Genomic DNA, 24,692 nt, shown 5'->3' on the forward strand with positions numbered 1-24,692 from the left:
ACTCCACCATGAGGTTCAGCAGTACTCTGATCTGGTCTTTAAAGGACCAGTTCAATCACACTGATGAAAGGGTTTTAAATATGTACAACACAAAGAGCAAGCCAACGTTTTAAACTATTTCAAGACAGGTATTTAATGAATTTGAGCTGAAGTAAATGCCATCAACCTAAACTTGCAGTCTTTTTGTGGGAAGTGCTGAGGAAGTGATGAGTAAGAAATACATCACATAAGGAGATTTGCAAGCTAATATATCATAAAATTTTATCGTGTTAACGCATATGAGCTAACAAAAGTTTTAGTGGCAGGCAAATGTAAATAAATCCAAAATAAAATTGGCAGATAACAAAGTGTACATCTGGCTGTAGCTAAGACTATAACACTATTTATTTGGCCTCCGTTAGCTTCTGGGAATGATTTGAACTCTTTCAAAAACTGCATCGACCCCTTTATAGCAGCAGTACACATTCTGGTTAAATGTTTCTGTTTTTAAATGGACTTTATTCTTTATTTCTCAATGTCAAACGAGTCAATAGCCTTGTAATCTGCACTTTACGTATGACTGACTGGAATGCCAATAAAACAATGAAACCAAAATTACAGTTTATAAGGTTTAACAGCGACCTTTACTGGAGAATGTTAATGAAGTGAACATTTGAGCTCAGCTGACCTGCCACAGGTAACTGAAGTGTCTTTTTAATACAAGGTTTATATCCCTCTCCCTCTTTTGCCCTTCTCCACAGTCGTGCCTTTGAACTGCAATGCAGAGCCAGACTGGATATAACATTCAAGGCATGAGAGCGAAAGAAAGAGCGTCAGTGCAGCAAAAAGGAGACAAACAAACAGAGTTACTGAACTGGGAAGAGAGGGAAAAAAAAAGAGTAGGGTAGTGGAAAAATGCTCTTTAAAGACGTATGGTGTGCAACTATTGAGTATATGCAAATGGGCTTGTTGCTGCCTGTCAAATTGACAGCGCAATCACAACAACCTTTGGAAAGCACTAGATGGTAGGAAATGTAAAATGTACTTTACATTTCTCACTGGAAAACAGACTACCACTCTTCTAGATGTTAGAAACTTCCGGGATGTGGATCAGAAGACTGAAAGAGCTGAAACCCTTACATAGATTTATTTCTTATACAGTGTTTCCACACTACAGTGTCAAGTGAGATTCTGACGAGGATAACCATGTTAACTGATATTTGAGATGCCATCTTATCGCTATGCTGGTTTATGGAGCTCATGATGAATCCAAGAGATGCAAATGAGTGATTCTCTTTAAGCAGTCATCACCGAGAAGCAGTTAGTTATGGTAAAAAAAAAAAGAAGAAGACAATGAAACACCCATTAAGCAGATTATGATGCATGGATGGAAGCTAGGGTTGGGTGCACTGAGCGGTGAAGTAGGACGTGGGCCAAAGTGAGCCACGGGTTAGCTCTCTTACTGTTACAGTTAAGTGTATCTCTAAGGCATCTTGACTGTTTATATAACAACTAGCCAGTAGATACTACGTGTTGCTGTATCACATCATACATTATTTAAAAATGCATTTCGTACATTATAAATGAAATACTACCGCTGCAAGTCTGTTGGAAAAAGGGAAGATAGGTCATGCAGCCCTAATCCACAACTGCCTGTTTGTGGATAGACGACGGCAGAGTGCTCCTCAATGAGTGACTGGTGTGAAGTATGAATGAGGCGTTCATCCCTAAATCTTATGATCAATAATTTGGAAGAAATTAGTTGATCTTTTAGCCAAAAAAAAAAATATAATAATAATAAAAAAAAAGGCAGTGGAAAAATTTAAAGAAGCTTGCTGCTACTGAATGACTAAAAACAAATTCTGTTTGGTGTAGGAAATGTAAAAGGTGGAAAAAAATTCACAGAAATGAAAGCGCCTTCTTCAAATGTTATTTTATCCAATTAACAGACCAAAACCCAGATATATTCATTTTACTAAGATGTACCGTTTGACAAAAAGAAGCAGCAAATCCTGTATTTAAAGAAGTTGGAGGCAAAGGATGTGCAACACTGACACCAATGTAATCATTGTATCTCGACTCGACACACCTAAAATCCACAGAAATACATCTAAAAGATAAAGCAATAACCACTACAAATGACAAGTGAGACAATGCAGAACAGCTCAACATTTAATTGTCAGAAACCAAGCAGGAACAGTTTCTTTAGCAGCTTGAAGGTCTCCTCCAGACTCACACCCTCCAGGTATCACTACCTGCCTTTGATGCCTTAAAACTCATTAAGTGCATGTGAGTAAACAGTCCTGCACACGTGTTAAGCTGATTAAATCCCCCCCGCTGCAATGATCAGTGAGTGACCAACCACTCAAGCGTGTCACGTTCAGTCATGTGTAACTGCATTCTGCTACTTTAAAGCCCTTGTGCTGACCGTGTGCTTACAGACTGTATCAATGCCACATCAACTTCCATGGAAACTGACACAATCTGAGACGTATGACGTACACATACCCTCAAGTAAGAACTCACTCTACATTACAGTACATAAACACAGACTATTGCAAGATTTGGTATAAAAGCGAGTGAGCTGCAAATGCAACTGCTGCTAATCTAGATAAACCATGTAGCCTTAAAACAGCTGGGTCATGTGAGGTGTTCATTAAACTGCAGAGACAGAGGCTGGACACAATACTGCATTTTGAGAGATCCTGAATCACAGTCTTTGGCCCGTTTGTTTACACGTGCAGCCAGTGTGGCCCTGTGTATTTGTCAGCGTCCCTCCGTGTCAAACTCATTCGCACTCTGGTTGTGATCAGGCACCCTAGGGTATAACTTTCCTCTCTTTGGTCTCCCTCTTGTCTTCACACTCTTTCATCAAAGGCCAAGTCCTGATCTTTTGTCTGGTTAAATTAAAGACATTAAGTGAAGGATGATTGGACAGGAGAGTGTACGCTTGAAGGAAGAGATGAGACACAAAGTGTAGGTCACACTTGTGGAGCATGTTGGGACAATGAACAGAGGAGGCGTGAGGGAGGATAGAGAAGCAGGCGGGATTTCAGTAAATCACTGTATTAGATCTCTTAAATCAAAGCATGGATCACTGAGCATTTGGAGGTTAAAGCTAACTATGTTTAAATGGTATTATGCGGGTATGTAGCTAAAGGGAAGATGTGAATAACTACATTAATACAGGTTCAATTTAAAAATTTGCAAAAAACAAACAAAAAAAAAAGGTTTCTCATTAACAAGCGTAGCCTCAAGTTTTACATGTACTGTCTTTTATTGTAATGCCACTGAAACACTCAGAGAACACTGAGGCTGTGAAATGAGGGGCATCATTTGAGTGGTGAAAAAAAAAAATACAAGCCACTGTGGAGTCAAGTTCAAGTAACTGCAAACAGGTCGACCGAGCGTAAACAAACATTGCGTCATTCCACATCTGAATTCGAAACACAGCCCAAAAGTGCCTTACTAATTAAAACGTATTGTTTGTGTGTGTTTGTTTGTGTTTATGCAAGCAGGGATGATGCATGGAGCAGGACATGACCACGGTATCTCTAAAGGCACAGATGGCATCCAGTCTCAATAGACAGAGACAAGGCATTGTTGTTGCCTTTTAGCGCAAAGTGATGCATCGACAGAGAGGAGAAAGGAAAGTGAGGCATGGTGGTGAAGTGAAGTGAAAGAAGAAGAGAGGAGTGCTGAGATGATGGAGTGTAATGACTCTCACACAGCCCTGTCACCATCTCCCAAGACCTCTGGCTGTCGCTGCCCAGATGACATATGCATTAATTAACAGTGCTGAGCCTCCAACTAGAGATGGGGGGCGCTGAGAGTCCTAACCAATGCCCCAAAGAGACACAGTAATATAGATCACCAGTAAGGCAAACATGTGTTTGTTCCCTTGTAAACTAGATCATACAGTGGTGAGGTTAAAATGTGAGCTCCATCACCAGATACTAATTTATAGCACACAGGTTCTCATTATGCTTGCAATCAAGCGCAGACAAGCTTGGATTTATTTGACAGAAGGAATAAAATGGCTCCATCTAGTCCTTATATCCTCCGCTGGCTCTCTGCTCTTAGGATTTCCTTCTGTTTGGCTGGAGTCCAGAGCAATAACAGGTGCATGTTCCTCTGTCTCAGTCTAAGGCTCCTGTAGGAGTAGTAAGAGCAGGACTCAGCACTGAGATATTAACTAATACCGTTTAATACCGTTCTCAGCCCTCCATATTTCCATATTTCCAGGTGGAGTTAAAGCAGCCATTTATAAACAATATTTGAGCTTAACCAGAGTTTTAAAACCTGCCCAAGTCCAGATGTACTCCGCTCTAATCTCAAACTTGCATACACAACAAGATGTGAAAGTAATAATGCAATACACACTACAGGACATTCATTAGATTAGTGTGCCAGATCAGGGATTAGTGTGCCAGACCATTACTAGCTAGAGGTAAAGTCATGAATAAACCTAGTATATTCCAGATTATACTATAAATAATGTTTTCCTTATTCTACAACTTCCACAGAAGTCCTGCAGTCCAGAGATGTAATGTTATTTAGAAACTGGTCCATCTGCCTCAACTCTCACTTCCAAAATAAACTTAACTATGAAAAGCTCATTTTACAGTCTTGTCAGAACAATATCAGAGTGCAGCAGAAGACAATCACCATGTAATATTAAACATGACATCAGTCACATCAGGGAAAACATTACATTCACTCTAATACAAGATACGTACATGAAATGCAATTCCCCATGCGTAGTGGTGCACACTCAAGGCAGAATTGTGAAGCATACTCATCACTAATCAGCAGTAATCCATGCTGAAGGTGTCCTTCTGCTTCATTAGGGAGTTACTGTATAAGAATTTATGCTTTGACTTCCAGGTGAGTTGTTGTAGGAAGACCAACAGTTCACAGTCTTCTTCAATCATACTGTAGTGTTGACTGGGATTAAACCAATCATTAGCTGGCCATTACTTTGCAGGACAGAGAGGAACTTCTTCAAACTTGAGTTTGTACTGATGAGTTTTATCGCAGCGAGTGTGTGAATTAGACTGGGGAATGGAAATCATTCTCAGTTTGGTTACTGAGGTTAGACGTTTGTTAGAGTTCACTGATGTGATCCAACCACGCAAGCCTGTCCATCTCTGTTCAGCATTGTTACCTAAATGCTAATGAACTGAGACAATGGATCACGGCCAAATCTGTCCGCCTCCTTTTAAGGCAAGCACTGAAAAGGCAAGAGTTACTTTTTTCACACAAATGGCTTTAGTTGCCTTGTTTTTTTTTGGTTTTGATTAAGTGAGACTTGTGTTTAAAGGGGCTTACACAAAGAAAGAAAGCAGCTCTGCGGCTACAGCCATGGAGTGTTAATGATACTCACCAAGTTGCAGCTATGATAGGCATAAAACCTTTGCCGATATAAAGTGGACAAGATGCACCGTCCACAATTTTGGTCCTACAGCCAAATTCAGCACAGAGTATCAGGTGAACCCATGAGGAGCAATGAGAGTATTAAACAGCTGTGACAGCAAGAAGAGCTAGCTCTGTCATGATAGCTTTGTGTTCTGATCATTTCATAGGCTGCACAAGAGGGAATGAAACCAGAGCCTGCAAAGTCCATAACCAACTGTCCAATACTTAGCGATGGGTGACGAGCGAGCCGCTTTATATGTGGACAAAGCTTAACATAAACCATTTTAAAATGCTCACTGAATAAATTTAAGATTAAAAAAGCCACTTAATTCAGCATATTGAAATGTGTACGTGTATATGTTATGGCATTGTGGGGTGAAAAGGCAGCAACCATCTTTTTCTCAGTTTCCCGTCACTGCATGTAACAAGTCTAGCATGAAACATTGCTGAACACGTCATCAGGCCACATCTGGCTGTGGACAAACTGATATAAACACAACATGTCTCCATTTGTGTCTGTCGAAGTCAGTATCCACGCAGATTTGTTGTTGAATGAGGCAGCCTGACCCCTTTCAGTAATCACATACTATATCTGTGCTCATGCTTTGTAGTTTGATACTGGGTATTATTATTTAAACACCATGAACTTATTTAAACATCAAAAAAAACCTTACTAACCGTGAGGCTTGCTTATGGTCCGTCAATACACAGTGGACTCGCCGGTACATCTCCAAATCCCATAATATAAAATGAACTATTACCTCCCCATACCCCGGAGAGAGAGGGGGGAAAACGGCATTGATTCAATTAACTCGGATTAATGGGCTCCCATCAAGATTCAGGCACCTTGAAAGACACTGCGTGAACACACACTACACACTCTATTTGCACAGAAAATGCTGAGGCAGGACTTTTCCTAATTATGGACAATGGTGCGTGATCCACACTGTCAATTTGATACGAATAGTTGAGTTTAATTTGTGTTGAAGCGGCACGTTGTCCACGCTGGAAAGTAGAGCAGAAAGCGAAGGTGTGTTGGTGTTTTATGTTTAATGCTATAGCAACAGTACAACAGTACTGTCATTGAAAATAAGGGATTTTATTGCCTGGTTCTGTGCGCATAATGTGCCGATGAAGTAATTATAACTTACAAGGACTAAATATTTGCACCAACTGCAAAAACATACTGATGAAGTACGCTATAAGGTCAATGTTGATATGGGTCCATGTGAAATAAATGTTATGGAAACAATATTTCCATAAGAAATATCATGATTGTATGTATTCAAATCTTCCAAAAAATTTAACTTACACTGTTCTCTGTTTGCAGATAATATAATTACATAATAGGAATCAACCATATCTGAACAATTAAGTTCTTCCAATGAAAAAAATCCACCCAAGATCAGGCTATATGCACAACTGTGAAAATGTTTAAGGTTCTGAAAGTGAGATGAGAACGATCTAAAGTGATATCATGAATACAGAACTAATTAATTCCCTTCCCACAGAACAGATCTCCAACAATGTACAAAAGAGATATTTAGTACGATCACCCTTACATTTAAAAACTGTGCCAGTTCTCCTTGGCACACTAACCTTTCAAGGTGCTTGGCCGGTAGGTTGTTCCAAGAATGTTGGAGAACTCACTACAGCTTTTCTGTGGTATGACTTGCATATATTTCTCTTTATATAACCATTATAGAAAATAAAGAAAAACAGGAGAAGAAGAGAGAAAAACAGAGTGAAAGAAAGTACTACTGTAAAGGAGTGGCAATGCGTATATATAATGTAACATATGTAATGGTTTGTTCAGGTTACCACAAGTGATTTTCAAAGGAAGCTTTAAACTTTTTTCCCTCTAATTATGCAATGAAGCATCAACCAAGTATACAGGATGTGTTAAATTCACTTAAGAGGAGGAAGTGTAGGTTGTAATCTCTAGTCAGTGGTCACTGGCAGCCATTTCAAATGCAGCATTTGGCCTTGTTTGTTCTGCAAATTCTTCCTCACTAGCACCCGGTGACTGCAAATGCTTCTCGACCTTTCTATGCAGTGATGCTGTATTAACAGCATAAGCTAACTTGTTCCACACAGAACCACAACTACAGATGGAACTAAAGGGATCAAAGACAGAGAAGGTGCTCTAGCCATAAACAGAAAAAGGTAGGAGGCAACTTCAAGAAGGTCTAATGTACAGTGAATCACACATAGACCCACAAATGAACAGAACCTAGAAACATGTGTTGTTGCGGATGTAATTTTCAGAAGCTCTCTCCAAGACAAATCTTCTGTCAGACTGTCTTACACACACTGCATTTTCAACATTTTATTTCTCAGCATTCTTTCATGACTATCCTTCAGCTTAAAAGTCACCTTAGGCAACTTCTGTTTGCATTTAATAAACATGTCCCACTCAGCTTTTAAAGGAAGAGATATCCTAAATCTATTTAAAATTTATAGATATTAAGTTTCGTGGAACAAATTTATCCCGTCTCTCAAGCTTTCTTTTTTCCACTTTACTTTGTTTCCTTAAATTTGCAAATGATCAGCCGGTTACTTGCACCCGAGCTGGTTACCAAGGAAACCTGCTGAAATTTATCAAGTGGCCAATAGGGATTGCCAGTTAAAGGTTTTCACACACACATAAATGTGTTGCCACGGGCAGATGTATCTAGTCACGTGTGTTTGTGTAGCAATGCCAGTTCATATGATTTAATAACGCCTCTTTTATTCATAAAAGCAAAAACATGATTTTTTTTCACAGTTAATTTTAATATAAAGCTATACCTACAAAACACCAATACCATATGACAAACATCTGTTTTATAAAGGCTTATCAGCAAAAGTTAAGGCTAGCTCTTGTGGTATGGCTAGATTTTATTCTTGAATGTAACGGTTAGAGACACCTGAACCTGTTGTAATACAGCTACACCCTTGTGTGCTATTCATCCAATTTCCACTTTATCCATGTCACAGCCATCATGTCACGCACATCACAGTGGTAATGGCTTGACTTACGTATATCCCAGACAGCTGAACCTGCTCCTAAAGATATTTCATTTCCAAATGCTTGGCACAGCTGACATTCTGCAGGCTCTGTTAGGGGGTGCCTGGTTAACAAGTTTGAACTTGAAAGATGCTTATTATCATGCACCTCCACGGGCAATTCCTTTTTTGTTCTTTGAGTACCTTTTTCTTTTTTAGGTGCTCCTGACTCTCTCTTCTTCCCTAGAACTTCAGAAAAGGGTGTTCAAAAGTTTCTGTATGTGAAGGACTGATTGATATGTGCTCACAGGCAATTTGTAGAATCACCACTCTTTTGGCAATATGTGACCCAGCTGGTGCTGTCAATTTTGTAAAGAACTTTTTTGTTCCCAAGAGATATGTTCATTGGTGTTGGCCTTGATTCAGTGGTAATGAGAGTCGTTCCCTCTCTCCACTGGGTGGACAACGTTCTCAGCTTCATCTCTCACTTTCCAAGCAGCATGAGCTTGTTCCTGTGGTTTCTAGACAAATTGACAGAGGCAAAAGCTGTCATCTCTTTACTTTTTTTTTTTTTATTGTGCCCTTGAGTATTGACCCAAGTAGGCATGACAGCAGGACTGTGACAGTCTCAAGCCAGTGCCTTGTATCTTTAAAGCCCTAAAGAAATATCAACACGCTCACTACTGTGGTTCTTCCTGTCAGAACTAACCAGTGCAATGGGGCAGGATGAACTGGCACATCTCAAGCCAGACTGATTAAAGAATGATTTCCTTCCAGTTCCACTACCCAGGCGAACACGTTTTCTTTTGTCCCCATGGTCACACACAGGACTTTGTTTGTAGAGGGTTGGTAAGAGACATTCAGAGAATCTGAGTCACTTTAATAACTCTGTATTTCACTCTTTGTAAGGAAGCTGAGATGATGCAATGCTTCTCTCTGCTCTAAGATGAAAACAGGCCACATGGCCGCACCATGGAGAGGTGAACAACTGTGTCTAGCCCACACTGGATAATTGAGTCAGTCACTGATTTAACACAGCAAAAGAATTAAAGGTCAGACTCATCATATTTTAATCTCTGCCGGTAATGACACAGAAAGAATTAAAACATGCAAAACAAGAAAGAGAAAAGGGACATAATTGCATGAAAGAGGGTTACAACTTAAAGTAACCATTCACCTCCCCCTTCTAAAAATCTACATATACATTATAAATAGTTAATGCATGTGGGCGTGATTTTACAATCCTGGATTCACTCACTGAAATTTTATTTCAGGCGTGGGTCTGACAAATTTCAACTGAATGCACTAATGGATATTTTACATAATGATTTCCATTAACATGCTGAAAATGCGTTCCTGCCAGATTAAAGGAAGAGCCTCATAATACATCAGTATAATCAATACAAAGTGAATTGATATCTCTACATCAGTTTGCATGCAAAAGCTCACCAGGGGAGTGTCTTATATACGGCACACAAATATTCACCCACCATAGTGCACAATGGCAATATTTTGCATTCATAAGGTGGATCTAGCCAAAAAAGTAATATACTCCAGACTATACCAATGAGATGGACAAGTTCAATATGGTCTCTAAAACAGCTTCAACAGAAGCTCAGCATTCCTTAATAAAGACAGAATTTACTGCTGGGCTGTTTATTCAGCTGCAGTGTGAGCTATGCGAGTGTGTACTCATGTTTATGTTGCTACCTTTCAGTTTTGCAGTTTAGTGATGATTAGAATTCACGTCACTGCATCACACACACAGACAGAACGTGGCGCTACAGTGACATGTTCACCCATGCAGCACCAAATCACGACATAAACACACATATTGCACCACAGGTGGGATTGCTCAGCCACGACTCACACTGGCCACAGGAAGCACTTGAATAATCAATCTTGAATAATTACTGAACAGGTGCACACACAATTCTGCACACAGATGTGCGCACACACACACACACTTAATCCTATGCAGCAAAAAAGATGACTGCAGGGTAGAGGATGAAAGTTTACCAAGTTATAAAAATGAATCAAAAGAAAATGTCACAAATACAGGAGAGGTCCTCTCATACATTCTGAATTGCTTGACTAAATAGGTATATTTACATTTGTCAGAAGTGAAGGGCAGGTTCTCTCTTTATAACCCTTCCACATCCCATCTGTCTACATCAGACACCATGTGCCTTTATGCATGCATAAACACACCAGCACACACAACAAATTTAGATTAAAGTCTTCTTTTCCATTACTGTTGACAGCCGAGACTGAATGTGCCAACAAGACTTACAGTTAACGTCAGCCACCAGTGAGACACAGATACACAACCACTTAAGGACACACACATTTACACACAAGCATTTAAGATACATATAAAGTACAAGTTTCAGCTCACAATAAACCTATGCATATTAAGTTAAATGTGTCTCTCATTTTTTAAAAAAGCCCTAGTGTGGTTTATCAAGCTGTTCCATAAAATGGGACTAATTACAACCTGCAGTGCACACTGTGCATCCAGGAAACCAAGTTAAGCTGAAGAAGCAGGCAGTTCCAGTGGGAATGCCAACATTATGTACAACATCTCAAGAAAATTGTAGCACTGCATTAAAACAAAATACCAAACTTCTGTGCCTTAACATGAACGTGGTTAAGATCATAAATGTGGCTCAGCATAGTTTAAAACCATGATACGACTTGTGGGCATGATTCAGTTCCAGTGGCAGGCCGTGCATTTTCCACCTAGGCCTTCCATTAACCCCCAACTTATACAAAACACCTCTCAGTACGATCGTTATGACGCCACTGCTGTAGACATTATCATCAACATTATACGGATACGCAATAAAACAGGACGTTCAATCGCAGACAGATGTCTCATACACCGAGATGAATGCCATCACTATAACAAGAAACTCACTTGGAACAATTCAAAAAGTCTCCTCTCACTCACTGCAGCCCGGCGCCACATACGTCCGTCAAATCCAGCAGAAGCATCAAAGTCGACCCAATAAAATTAATTAGTTTTGTAATTAGTTTTCAGAAATAATTAAAAATAACGACCTGGAGCTTAGAGGTTCACTACGTTTAAAACAATAGAAATGGTCTCAACTTGCTATTAAGTGGAATGTAGCCAACCGCTATTGTAGTGCAGGCTAATGGAAGAGTGTATATTGCCAGGAAGGTCTTCTTTTCCCAATGGCAGCAAAGTAGAGCGTAGGGTAGCATATTAGTGTAGTGAGTTGAAGATTTATGTTCTAACCGTCTTCAACAGACATTGCTACTGTATACAGTGTGATTTTAAAAGAATAGTCAACTGAAGTGTCATAAAATACTTCTCAATTAGGTGGCTTTGACTTGGGCTGGAGATGCAGCTGACAAATGGTTAAAAGAAGAAATCACATATTAAAATCTACCGTCCTCTCCTTTGTGGTTATAGATGTAATATTACAATGGAGAGAGGTGTCCTCCCTCTGCAAACACAATTAATATCTGGACCAGACCTGTAACAAAAGGTCAGTCTGACTGATATTAACGTCTCAGATATTCCCAGGTTTCTCTCAGGCTAGACTCAGCGAAAGATGGGAGGAAAACAAAGACAGAAAAAATAAAGGAAAATAGGAAAGGACAAAAAAACAGAGGCTACGTAATGAAGTTAACCCAAAAGGTGAGCAGATCGATAAACCAATCACAGAGTTAAATGAGAATTAGCTATCCTCTAAGGAACGCTTATAAATAAGACTAAGATAAAATAATAGACTTTGTCCGTACAGCATTTTTAAAACAAAGTTAGAAAGTGCATTACATAACCATAAAATTTGACTGTGTAATTATATCAATAGAATAATGAAATTAAAAAGTAAAGATATGCTGTTAGTTTGTGCACTGTAAAACATTTCAAGTCAGTACAACTTAGAAACAAAAGTTGCTATAAAAATGTGAGTAAACTCAACCTGAAGTAAACCTCTGTGTCACCTCAAAAAAGTTATAACTAATGATCATTTAACTCAAAGCATCAAGCTAAACCAACTTACTAGGTTGCTTTATCCATTGAAGAAAACTCATTTTACCTTGTCAAATGAACTCACTATTTCAACTTTATAAAACTATTCACAAGTTAAGATCAATTTAACTAAATTCATATCAACTGCCATTTTAAGTACCTAAATTTTTGCTGGTTGTAATACCAAGCCTTGTTTCAAAGGTTCAATATCAAAACCTTGTCATGACTATTGGAGATAAAGAGAAGAAAAACGGTCACATAACTTAATGGGGCTGCAATGTTTTACAGCGTGCTAGTGACAAAAGAGCCCCGACAACCCACTTTTAGAGGTGATCCTATGATCCCCTGTGTCAGTAAAAATCAAACCAGCATTAGATGAAACTTAAAGATTTTCCTTTACTGTAATATTTTCTGGCAGGCATGACATCTAAAGAATTTTACAAAGGCTTTAGTTTGGCAGTCTTTTAAAGTGCACAACGCAAGGGCCACCACGGCTGGGAAAGGCACCGAAAGCATGCAGAGAAAAGCTGAATCAGAGGTGTTGTGACCAAGCTGGAGTTAAATGTCAGTGATTTTCTTAGTGAAGAAAGGGAGAAAATGCTCACGGATCAAGAGCGAGGACTCCATTTGTTGATTATGAAGAGATCTGTATATAAATACAGATTCAGTAAACTCCTTGTCAAAAGCACCATTACATTTTTCTTTTTTTTTTTTGCAGTGACGTTTGAACCATATGACAGCCTGGCTTTATTTACAGTTATCTGAGTAATTGTTTTCTTTCTTTTAAATGTATTAGTATCATGATACACTGTCCCAAAACCAAACTGCATTTATTCTGATGATCTTGTTACATCCAAATCCCCAAGTTTGTTCCTCTATCTTTTCAATCCAAGACTGTAGCATGAAGGTAGGAGTGGAGATTGTTAAGTTTGTTGTTTAAAATAGATGTAATCAGTTAAAACACATTAGAAACATTTCAGTCCTTTCCTATATTTACATACTTAGTCCATCAGTTGCTGAGCAATGAGTTTCATTTAAACCTTTAACATGGAGGTACCACGTGACTGCACAAAGCCTGATTTTGTGAATTTCAAAGCAGTGCCGACTTGCAATTTTAAAAAATTTGAACTGCATACACATGTATGAGTGACTCGCCTCCTTTGTCCTTATACAAAAGACTTAGCAATAACCTTCCGTATAACTAGAAAAGTTTACAACTGGGAAGTGGGTCACACTGGTGCTGGAACAAAATGTGGTTTGTTACAGCTGATCTCAAAAACACATTCTTGTTTCACCCATCTTGCTCTCAGATATCCCAGAAAAACATTAAGGTTAACATCTTTTCCCTCTCTCTGCTTTATCTGTAGCTTGTGGACAGATGGAGGAGAGCAGGAGTGGAAGAGGGATCAATGGGAAGTGAAATGAGAATAAGGGAGATGCACAGGGTCATCTCTCTCGCTCTCCCTTGATGGATGTTGTGACCAGATGGAGGTAGGAGTATCTACATCTTGTGGCCCTGCTGCTGTGAATGAAGCCAAAAATAGCAATGCAATTGACTTTCTCAAAAAAAAAAAAGACCACCAATCACTGATATTGTACATATCAATCTCTATGTGAGTGTATTCATAACAATCTTCAAACTGTTGCATAAGAAAGAAGATGAAGACATGAAGGTAAAAGAAGGTAAAATGTAGAGCGGAGGCAAACATAAAGAGGTTAAAAGATTAAAAGAAAATATCAAAAATCTGGATAGACTCAAGTAACCACCTTTTGCTTTGATAATGGCTTTGCACACTCTTTATTTTTCTCAACCAGATTCATGAGGTTTTCGCCTGGAGCTTCACCAAAAGTAATGAAGGGGTTCCTACATACGCTGAGCACGTGTCAGCAGCTTTTCCTCCACTGTGTGATCTATACATAGCCTAAAGATCTGTTTGGTCAACGATTGTCAATGATGATCCCACTAAGCGCCAACCCGGTGGGACAGCTTGTTGCTGCAGAATGTTGTGGTAGCCATGCTGGTTAAGTGTTGCCTTGAGTTCAATAAATAAATCCCCAACAGTGTCGCAGACAAATATGCCCCCTACTCCCCAAGATTCGACATTTGCCCTCATCTGACCAGAGTAGTTTGATTCCTTGTGTTTCTTGAGAAAAGCAGTTTTCTTCTTATAATCCGTCTCAACAGTGATTTCTTTGCAGCAATTAGGCCACAGAGGTCTAGTCTCCTCCATACCATTAAAGTTAAGGTTTGCTACTTGAACTGTGAGAGGGACTGATGTGGCCTCTATCATCTCAAGTACTGTTAATTTTCGATTTCAGAGGCAAAGTCTTCTGAACTTATGTTCTTTCTGCTGCAGAGCCGGTTCTCCCGAGAACTGCTTTCAAGACAACACTTGATGGCTTTTGACACTGCGCTTTTAAAAAACTTTTTAAGAAATGTTCTGGTATGACTGACTTTCATGTCTTAAAGTAATGATGGACTCTCCTTATCCAGTTTAGCAAATCTACCATAATATGGCATTACTAGAGTACTTGAGTAAAGCTATTTGCTCTATACCAAATCTACCTGTACACAACACACTTACTGTATCAAATAAAATATATCGTGTTTACAATTTTTTTTTGAAGATGGGTTCAAACTTTTGACTGGTGCCACAAATATGAGTTATTAAAACAAACCAGCTGTCCAAATGCAGATAACAGAATCATAGTTTATTAGCATCATAAACTAATTAAAACAGTAACTGATGCAATATTTAAGCATAGACTCATGCATTCAAAAACTTGAAATAATTTGAGTAGATGTGACAAACCCTGTTACCACCATACCAATCAGTTAGGAAAGAAATAAACATATGAGACATAACTCCTAACTCCTGGCTGCTGAAGACGTATAGGGATATTGATACCAGGGGCCCTGCTAAACAATAGCTCCACAATGTTGGCAGCCAGGCCTTGAAAACGCACAGTACCACAGAAGCAGTGGACAAAAAGATAAATGGTCTGATCTCCACAGTACAATACCAGCTACACTGCAATGGAGGCTGCAGCACAATAATATGACAAGAAAAAGGTTGAAACTGAATAGTATTAGAAGAACATATAGGGGAAATGAGCCCCGATGGGAAAAACACACAGCCGATGCACAAGAAGTAACTGATCTGAAATCAGGCCACTACATTCTCCCATAGTAGGAGCTCGTCATCATCCATTCAGCAGGAATCCAGACAATACACGAGTCCCTGTTTGCCTTGGACCTCCTGCTTATAGAAAGTTTCGATAGAACTGGATTTTGCTTCGTGTTTAGAGGAAAAAAATGCAATGTGTCCATGCATAATTAAGCTTAGTCAGCTCAGTATGCCTAATAAATGAACACTGCAGCCACTGCAGTGATGTTTGGAGTTTCCTTTGCAATTCGATTTTCACTTTCGCCAGTCCATGACATTTCCTAAACGCGTTCATTATTATCCATCAAAGTTTAAAAGATATGCAATAAAATACGAGAGTTATTTCATTTTCTTGGAGCACTGAGTGCAGATTCAACCCCTGACCATTCTATTTAAAGCCCACATTATAAAAGCGTAGTTATTTGATACACTGTGAATGAACCGCAATGGGAAATAATCAATGTGACAACATTAAAACGTGGATAGCTGTAGTGAGAAAGCCTCAGTTAAATGGGACTTTACACTATTTTTTACATTACTGATAGGCTCTCCTGCCTCTCTTGTTGTTTTGGTTCATTCTTACTTAGATCTGTTTGGCTGAAGCTCTTTTCAGTTCAAACAAGCTCCGGTGAACTCTCAGTACGTCACCTGACCACGTTCTAAAAGTAAACAGAAACACTAGTTCACTAGTTGGTGAATATAGTAGTGGTGCCTTTAGTAACTCCAGAGTAAAATATTTCCCTCTGGTATTGGTAAAGCCCGGAGTGAATATTGGACTTACATTTGCAAGGCTGCCCAAAACACAACTCCAAATTAATAATGCATTTGCGCATGAACTGATTAAGTTTGCATGTTCTCCCTGTGTCTGTGTGGGTTCTCTCCGGGTACACCTCACACTGTCCAAAGACATGCTCATTAGGTTAATTGGTGATTCTAAATTGGCCGTAGGTGTGCATGTGAGTGTGAATGGTTGTCTGTCTCTCTGTGTTAGCCCTGCGATAGACTGGCGACCTGTCCAGGGTGTACCCCGCCTCTCGCCCGATGACAGGTGGGATAGGCTCCAGCAGACCCCGCGACCCTTAACAGGAACAAGCGGTTACAGAAGATGAATGAATGAATGAATGAATGAATTGATTAAACTGCACTTAAGCAAGTTTTAGCCAACAAGTTTTTTCTGTTACCTCATGACTTGCTTCTGTTGCCCCAGTGGACAAGACCAGTTATTGCTGATTTTCCATTTTTTACTGAATTTTTTATTGCATAATTTGACATAAACAGTCAATCAGGTAAGAATTTCTTAAGTTACTCATTTACTGAGGGACAACGTCATCGTACTTTCTACTACTACTCCTTGATAGCAGTCTGATAGATGCAGTAACTGAGGCAGTGAATTGACCTGATGTTCATGTATTGATTATTACAGTTTAAGAATTGAGCTCTAGCTACCCATTAACGCCGCTGTTCGCATTTGGACTGTTGTAAATCAATTCGTAAGGTTGTTTATCAAAGTAAATGAAGAAACTGTATTTTTTTTCAGTCACTGAAATATTGGCTTTGCATACCAGTCAACCAGTTAATCAATCTAGCAAACAGCCACACTAGCTGCACAGATGAACCAGCTACTAATGGCTCCCACTCTGACTTGCTAACACATAACAACACCACCACATTGTCATCCAGACTGATGAAAATAGGAAAGGATAATTGGGGCCAAAGGGACTGAACAACCTGAAGGCTACACAGCAGGTACTGGAATCAGGATGGTTAGAACCTGAGAACGGGGTAAGTAAGAACAGCACTCAACTGTCAATTTAATGCCTAGAAGAAGATTCGAGGCCATCACATAAAACCCAACTGTGTCAGACTCGGTAGCAAAATAGAGAAACCAGGGAAGAAACATTTTAACTAGCTAGTTTAGATACCTTCCAACACCACATCAAAAACAGTATTCTTTTTTTCTTTTTTAATTTCCAACTGAAAGAAAAAAAAGTCCCTTGATTCAGATAGTAACAGCTTCACAATTAAACAACCTTGGGCTCTATGCTTAAAGAAATACAATACGTCTCCTTGTGCTTATCACTAGGCCAGAGTGGAAAAACTCCAGCAAAAACTGCCATTTTACATTTCAAAGCTGCAAACTAAATCTAAACTGTACATTGAGAGCCTGATAATAAAATGCTGACACGAATCGCAACAATCCTACATCCTTTAGTCACAGTAGTACTAGGCGACGTCAATGTGCCACGCTTGCAGGATCACATGTATTTTCACTCTAGTTGAGTAGTTTGTTACGTAAAGGTCCTTTAAAACTCATCAACATAACACGCGTCAAAGCCAGTGTCCTGAATGAAACATGGAGCATATAGTAAACTACTCACACAATGTCTCAAGACAGCAGCAGACGGGGGGAATGTTTGCACAGCACAAGGGCTACCTTAGAAACCCAATGCACACTCTAACACTGGCAGACGGAAGATGTGGCAGATTACCAAAAACAATGTCAATGGCCAAAAAGCCAATGGTGCCAGAGTGCAAAGGGCAAAGGAATGAATACAGGGCAGATATACTGAATCCCACACCAAAATATGTGAGAGCTGAGCTCAGGAAAATATGAACATAATAAGGGTTAAATCCTCCAGGCCATCCATTTGTTGTTTTCTCCCAATAAGAGACATTAAAATGGGTAAACGGTAAGCACACAGCACATGACTCTTAAACTCAAAGGTCTTTTGTAGACCTGTCTTATGTGTGAAAGTAAATTTTGTGAATACAAGAGAGAGAATACACTGAAAGATGCAACGAGAGAATCTATGGAGAATATGGTATAATCAGGTAACACAGTGGTGGGGCAGACCATTTACGTCTGTCTCCTTCTTCTCTGTTGAGAGATGAATGATACCCATTAGTAATATTGGGTGTCATATTTTATTTCCTCCAGTCATAGAAATAAGAGTTTTGGAGGAGCTGGATATGATGAATGAGAAATTATATCTATGATCTGAACGAGCAAAGTCTTTACAAATAATCTGCCCAACACTCACAAACTTGCAGTATGGATTGCAAATGCAAACTCCTAATCCAAAGATACGCTACTTTGTTAAAGTTGACCTCAGGACCAAGCAACACTTTTATATAATTATGGACTCAAGATTAGGCTAAATCAGCTGTCCCGTCCTGTTCAACTGTATAACTAATTTCAGGTATGCCAATTCATGAAGCCGTTGGTGTTTATTCCTCTTCAGTGGCTCACCTTAAGATCATTTCACAGCCAAGAACTGCAACACTAATGCTTCAGACTAATTAGGCAACAAAAATACTGGCAACTCAACATAGCAAGGTAGAGATAATAGGGTGTGAGGGTTACACCACATTACATATTTTATGGTTTGGATTTTATTAAATGGGGCTTGCATCCTCCCTTCCTTATTGCTAAAAAAGGGAAAGTGATGCTCGGCATGATCTTTCCACGGTGCTTCCTTCTCCTGATCCAGGCTTGAAACACAGCAGGAGATGTGTAATCCTACTTTAGGCAGACTATTCTCATGTAATCTCCTGCTCACTCAGAGTACACACAAGTCACTTCTGACTGCTCCATAAAAGATTCAGATAGTAAGAATCTTCCCATCTGTCAGCTGCCTCCATGTTTGTCTGTCAGACTTTCAAACAGTCTCAGTGTTTGTCTTTCCATCACACCATATGTGACTATATACAAAAGAATAAGACTGCAGTCAAACCGTGACTCCTTGAAAGTGAAACTGATGATCTGTTGAGCATCTGCACATTACGTAAGCACATTAAGGTAAGTCCTCTGGCAGTGGGAGGACGACTTATGGGCATGTGTGCATGTTTGCGAGCGCATTCATGTGAAAGCATGTGCTTGTGTGCATTCATACAGTGAGTCTTTTTGTCTCTCTATATGATATACACGTGCATTCCTAAATGCATGCTTTTGCGTCTGTGTGTTTGTGCATGTGTTCGTGTGTTTGAGCTCGACTGAAAAACACATTTTTGTTCACAGACAGCTATTCTGCAGCACCTTTGGGGAATTCTCTGCTTTCTTTTCAACTGCCCTCCTTTTATTTCCTGTCTTTATTCTTGGCATGCAGTGCCGGAGCCTCGCTAAGATACAATGGGTCATTTCAGCCAACAACAATGAAGCAATCAACAATAACACACACAAAGCCAGACTCTAGCATTTGCTATCAACATCTGGAGAAAGAATTAAACCGCCTACAAAAAGCCAACTTAGCACCTGAGCTTGAGTATGCAGTGACCGGCCATAATGGTTTAATAGGCATTGTGTTCTATCATCAGTAGATTATGTCTCCAGTGGTAAGTAACGTAAGAGCAGCAAAGGAGAGTAGATGAGTGTTGACACTGAGGCACACTTGTAATGAAAAGCTTAATGTGCTAAACCATAGAAACTGTCACATGGTGTCTCTTTAATGGTGTGATCCTAAGCATGCTATTGAGACAAGGAGAAGGAGCATGTGAGGTCAGGATATGTTGAACTGAGCACTTTATTTTACTCTACGGCCAATAAAAGGCAAAATGTTTATGTGCAATTCCAGGCAATCAGTTTCAGCACATCATTATTTTAACCTGTAACTACTAAAGGACATTTTAAAGAGACCTATGGCCTTATTTTTTTTACAGCAAAGAGTGAAATGTGTACTTGCTAAAAGACTATTCATTAAGAATGTCTCTCCAAACACTTACTCAACAGATGTTGCAGTACCCATCTGAATCAAAACAGCAGAGAGTTAAGTATCCTACCCTCTTCTGCTGCAATCACATACTGACACAGACACACCTGGTCACGGTGTTGTGTGAAGAGGGCAGTCTGTATACTAAAACTGGAGAAATAAAGGAAAGAAACAATCACTGCTACAACCTAATGGTTCTGCATTTTTTCAGTGGCTGCAATACTACACAGCCACAGGCTACGTCTTGAGAGGAACTGCTGCTTTATTAAAAAGAATGTAGGGTTGGACCTGATATTCTGCCTGTGCACCGAGCAACAGCAGCAATAAAGAGACAGGTTGGGGTGAAGTTTCACAGTTTAGGTACATCTAACTCGTGATTCTCTACTCTGTGTCTTCCTGTGGATTAGGCTTCAACTATTCCCGACGCCTTTCTCTTCCTCTCCCTCTCCTATCCCTCCTCCTCACTCTCTCACCCTAAGTGGCCAGTTGTCAAAGTCAGCTGAAGCCCAGTTAATGAAGAGGTAGATTTATTAGCGAGACATCAGTGGAATAGGCGGGGCAGAGTGGAACCCCCAGAAGCCAGCGAGCAAACACAGCCACTAAGTGTGCATACCAGAAACAAAAAGACAAGGCAAGGGAGAAAGAGGAGGATAGGATGGAGAATGGATGAAAAAGAAAGAACAAAAAGGAGAGAATCAGAAGATATTTGAGAGAAATAAAAAAAAAAGAAACCATAAAGCGAACAGCCAAGTCAGAGACGAAGGGGGAGAGGCAGCTTCCCTCTCTTTTATACTCTCTTCAGCAGCAGCTACAGAACAAGCTCTTACCGTCTGCTGTAGGTCTGGGATTCCAATGCGGATGACCACAGTGTTGCCTGTTGGCTCCTCCATGGGTGCTCTTGCACTGTGGCTACGCTCTGCACCGGGACGGAAAGCTGAAACACTCTGAGGAACGGAAACACCGCTGTCCTCTTCCCGGGAGCTGCTGCTGTCAGCGCTGGCCCCCTGGCTGCCGTTTGCTGCGTGTGTGTAAGGGTGTGTGAATGTGTGTGAGTGTGTGTGTGTGTGATGCTGCTGCTGGTCCTGCCGTGGAGGGCTGGGTGGCTCATGTTTGCCGGCTGCCGGACGCAGAGGCATGCTCCGTGTTAGGGGCTCGGTCTCTGTCTCTCTCTCTCTCTCTCCACACACACTCACACGCACACCCAAGCATACACCGAGGGCTCTCGCTCACACTACACGCGCACACTGTTTGCAGCATGCATCACTCGCCTGGGAGAGAAAAAAAGAGGGAGGGAGAGAGAGAGGCAGGGAAGGAGGGTGACAGAGAGGGAATGGGCAAAGAGGAGGGGGTAACAGGAGAATACGGAGAGATGGAGGGTAAAAACACAAAGAGAAGATAAGTACCAAGGGAACTTGAAACTAAAACTAAGAAGAAATGTAAAGATCAAGCATGACTGGAGGGAATATATTCAAAAAATGGTTCTAAAATAATTTAACTCTGATTTACACAAGCGATTATCCCAGAACAATTAGCCATGGAAAGCGGAACATTCTTTCTTTAAATAAAACAAAATATATTAACTAAATACTGAAGACAATAAGCTTGGATAAGAGTGGATCTGCCATGTTAAATGTAGTCGCGTTAATGTTTTGATGGCAGCACCATTACCAATTAATGCGACTATGACCAACGTTGCAGTGCTCTTAATGTGACACTGCCGCTGTCACACACTGCTGCCCATGCGTTAGTGTACCAACATTAGGACAACACGAGCGCTGTGTGTGTCGGAGGGTGGTGTTTGTTCGGATCGATGCAGGTCAGGCTTTGGCCTTCATGCTTCATTTTATCTGTAGGGGGTGTGGCTGATCACTGGTAAAACAGTGACACGCAGAACAAACTGTACACAGATGTAGGCAAGGTTTCTGTGGGAGTTTTTTTTTTTTTTTTTTTTTTTTCATGGAGGGGCTGTTTTTTTATTTTCATTATGTCTGAGACTGGGACTGTGAATAAGGACTAAAACAACAATGTTAATCTGAAATGCATTTTCACTGATATCTCCCAAAGTGATTTGAAACTTGGGAGTTTCTTGAATGTGAGAAAACATTGATGTTTTCACATTGACCAAACAAAACGCTTAAGGCAATGGCTTATTCAATTCATGCTATATCATTCTGTGGAACACAGAACAGTAGAAATGCTTATCAAAGGAGATTAGTACATGACCTTTTTGTGGTGTGAAAGACAAATACTTGAAGGCTTGAATATTGCCCGTTACACAGCCCCCATGTGAACAAGTGAGATTCTCATGCAATGGAAATGTGCCATAAAACATTTGTGGCAGGCCTGTAAATTATTAATTGTGATCTTAAGTCAGTGCTATGCTCCATTGTGTTCTCAGTGGCAGCTGCCACCCTTGTCAAGCGAACCCAACTGCCCCAAGACAGCATTTTCTTATTAGGTGGAGTTTAAAGCGAGCACTCGAATTAGAAAGCGAAGAAAGCAAGCAGTGATGTGGGAAACTAGTGTGCAAACATTTTAGGCAGTTCAGTTGTCAAATTCTTATCCATCAAGCAATACTAGGAGAAAGGAGATCGATTGGCTCTAAATTGAATCACAACAACCCCAAACATGCAGCCAGAATGATTAAGAAATACCTTCAGCGAAGAACAAGCAGTCCTGCAAGAAACGGTGTCACCTCCACATAGCTCTGATCTCCACATCATTGACTCAGCCTGTGACAGAACAGAACAGAACAGAACAGATCTGTCACTGTGACACATTAGAACACTGAGGATGCAACGCAATAAAAGGTGTTCCTAATATTGGTGGTTTGTCTCTTTGCTAATTTTGAGAAAGAAATGTTAACACCTTAGAACACGCCCATACCACTACAGGTCGATGAAAGATGTAGCTCTCTACGGTACTACAAGATTTGCCCGTGAAGCAAGTGCTTGCAGGATTGGGAAATACCACATTCAGAGAGACTTGCCAAATTCTGATCCCTTCCCTGGGCGAAATGTTCGCTAACTTCAAAACTCTAGCTGAAGTGGTGCTGATAACGCCAGTCTCCAGTGTGGCAGCATTTCAGTAGATCACCCTTCAGAGCAAAATTAAAAACGGCCATGAGAAGCTGTCTGTCTGAGGCGAAAAGGCAAAACTCGCTTGCTGCGTTGTGGTAATCCTACAATACAATGCTGATAAAAAAGAACGGGAAATACAAACTAAAGAACTGCTATTTTCGTTACAAGCAAGGAGTTAACAGGTAGCGTTTCATGAGTGAAGGGAGAGATGAGTGAGCCAGAGAAAACTGGAGGTCCATGCAGACCAGGTTTGAGTTTTGGTTAGGTAAGTTCAGTTCAGTATTTCTTCTAAATGGTTTGTTCACATTTGTATTTGTCCAATTCTTTAAAATTGCACTGGTATAGTGGATGTGTTGTTTCAGTGCCCTCTGCTGTTACTGTTAAAATTGAAAAGCAAACAGAATAAAGTCATTCATCTGTTTTCTTTGGCTGTATCGTTGCTGTGTCTCTGTTCATGCTGGTCTCCTTGCCTTATGAATGCATAGTAACTTCAATCTGTATTATTAATTATTATTGTGATCAAGTTTTTAAAAATGCAATGCTATTATTTATTGCATTTTGTAAGAAGTTAGTTCTATATGTTCAAAATCCTTTTGAAAGCATCCACACGTTTATTCCTAAAACCTCTGCATAGTGACCTACCGCACCGTATACGCACACACCAGCACTATAACACACCTGCTCCGTGTCCGGTGCATGTGTGATTTGTGAAGACACGTCCTTGTTTGTTTCAGCATTCATGTACACATTTGTATTTGATAAACGTAGATACGGGCACTGGAGGTTAATTAAGTGAGAGAAGGGAACAAGATTAAATGCCATTGGAGCAAATATGCTTCATCAATCATCAGACATCTTGATGGGGAGCTTAAAAAAATAGAAGATGAGGACATTAACACCAGGAGTTATATATACTTTGACTATTTTAGGAGTCAACAAATAGCAATAAAATGTGACATGATAGTTGCCACCAGTCATTCTTAATCTTGCAAAGTTTCAGTGTGTCTCACTGGTTTTACTGTCATGACGGTTCCAGACAAAATATCACCTCATTATATAGGAAAAAGCTTCAAACTCCTGCAGAGAGCTTCTCAGGGAAAAGAGTTTTGAAGAAAATCCTTTGTACTCAACAACACTGTGAAAAAGACTTAAGTGACATAAGAGCCTTACACCAGATACCACAGTGCTAATTTGGAGACACATGTTCGCTTTCAGTTTAGATAAATATAAATACTGGTAAAGCTTAGGCTCACCAAAACACATCTGGAAATCAACAAGGAAATACAGACTCAAATCCTATTAAATCACTCGTTTTCATCTTAATAAAAAGTTCTTTTAAAGTGACTATAAT

The 24,692-nt window shown here is 40.0% G+C and overlaps 1 protein-coding gene across 1 annotated transcript in view; it reads right to left on the reverse strand.

Annotated features, from left to right (window-relative positions):
- shank3a (SH3 and multiple ankyrin repeat domains 3a) overlaps positions 1 to 21,663 on the reverse strand; it is a gene marked incomplete at its 3' end in the record, with an annotated part of 136,045 nt that extends 114,382 nt beyond the window's left edge. Inside the window, exon 1 of the mRNA XM_084555486.1 lies at positions 21,089 to 21,663. Within this exon, the coding sequence (XP_084411612.1) occupies positions 21,089 to 21,397 (309 nt within the window). The 5' untranslated portion in view covers positions 21,398 to 21,663. The remainder of the gene's footprint in view (positions 1 to 21,088) is intronic.
- Positions 21,664 to 24,692: the final 3,029 nt, after the last annotated feature.

The sequence above is a fragment of the Chelon labrosus genome, assembly GCF_963514085.1.
Source record: "Chelon labrosus genome assembly, chromosome: 11".
In the NCBI taxonomy this organism is placed as follows: Eukaryota; Metazoa; Chordata; class Actinopteri; order Mugiliformes; family Mugilidae; genus Chelon; species Chelon labrosus.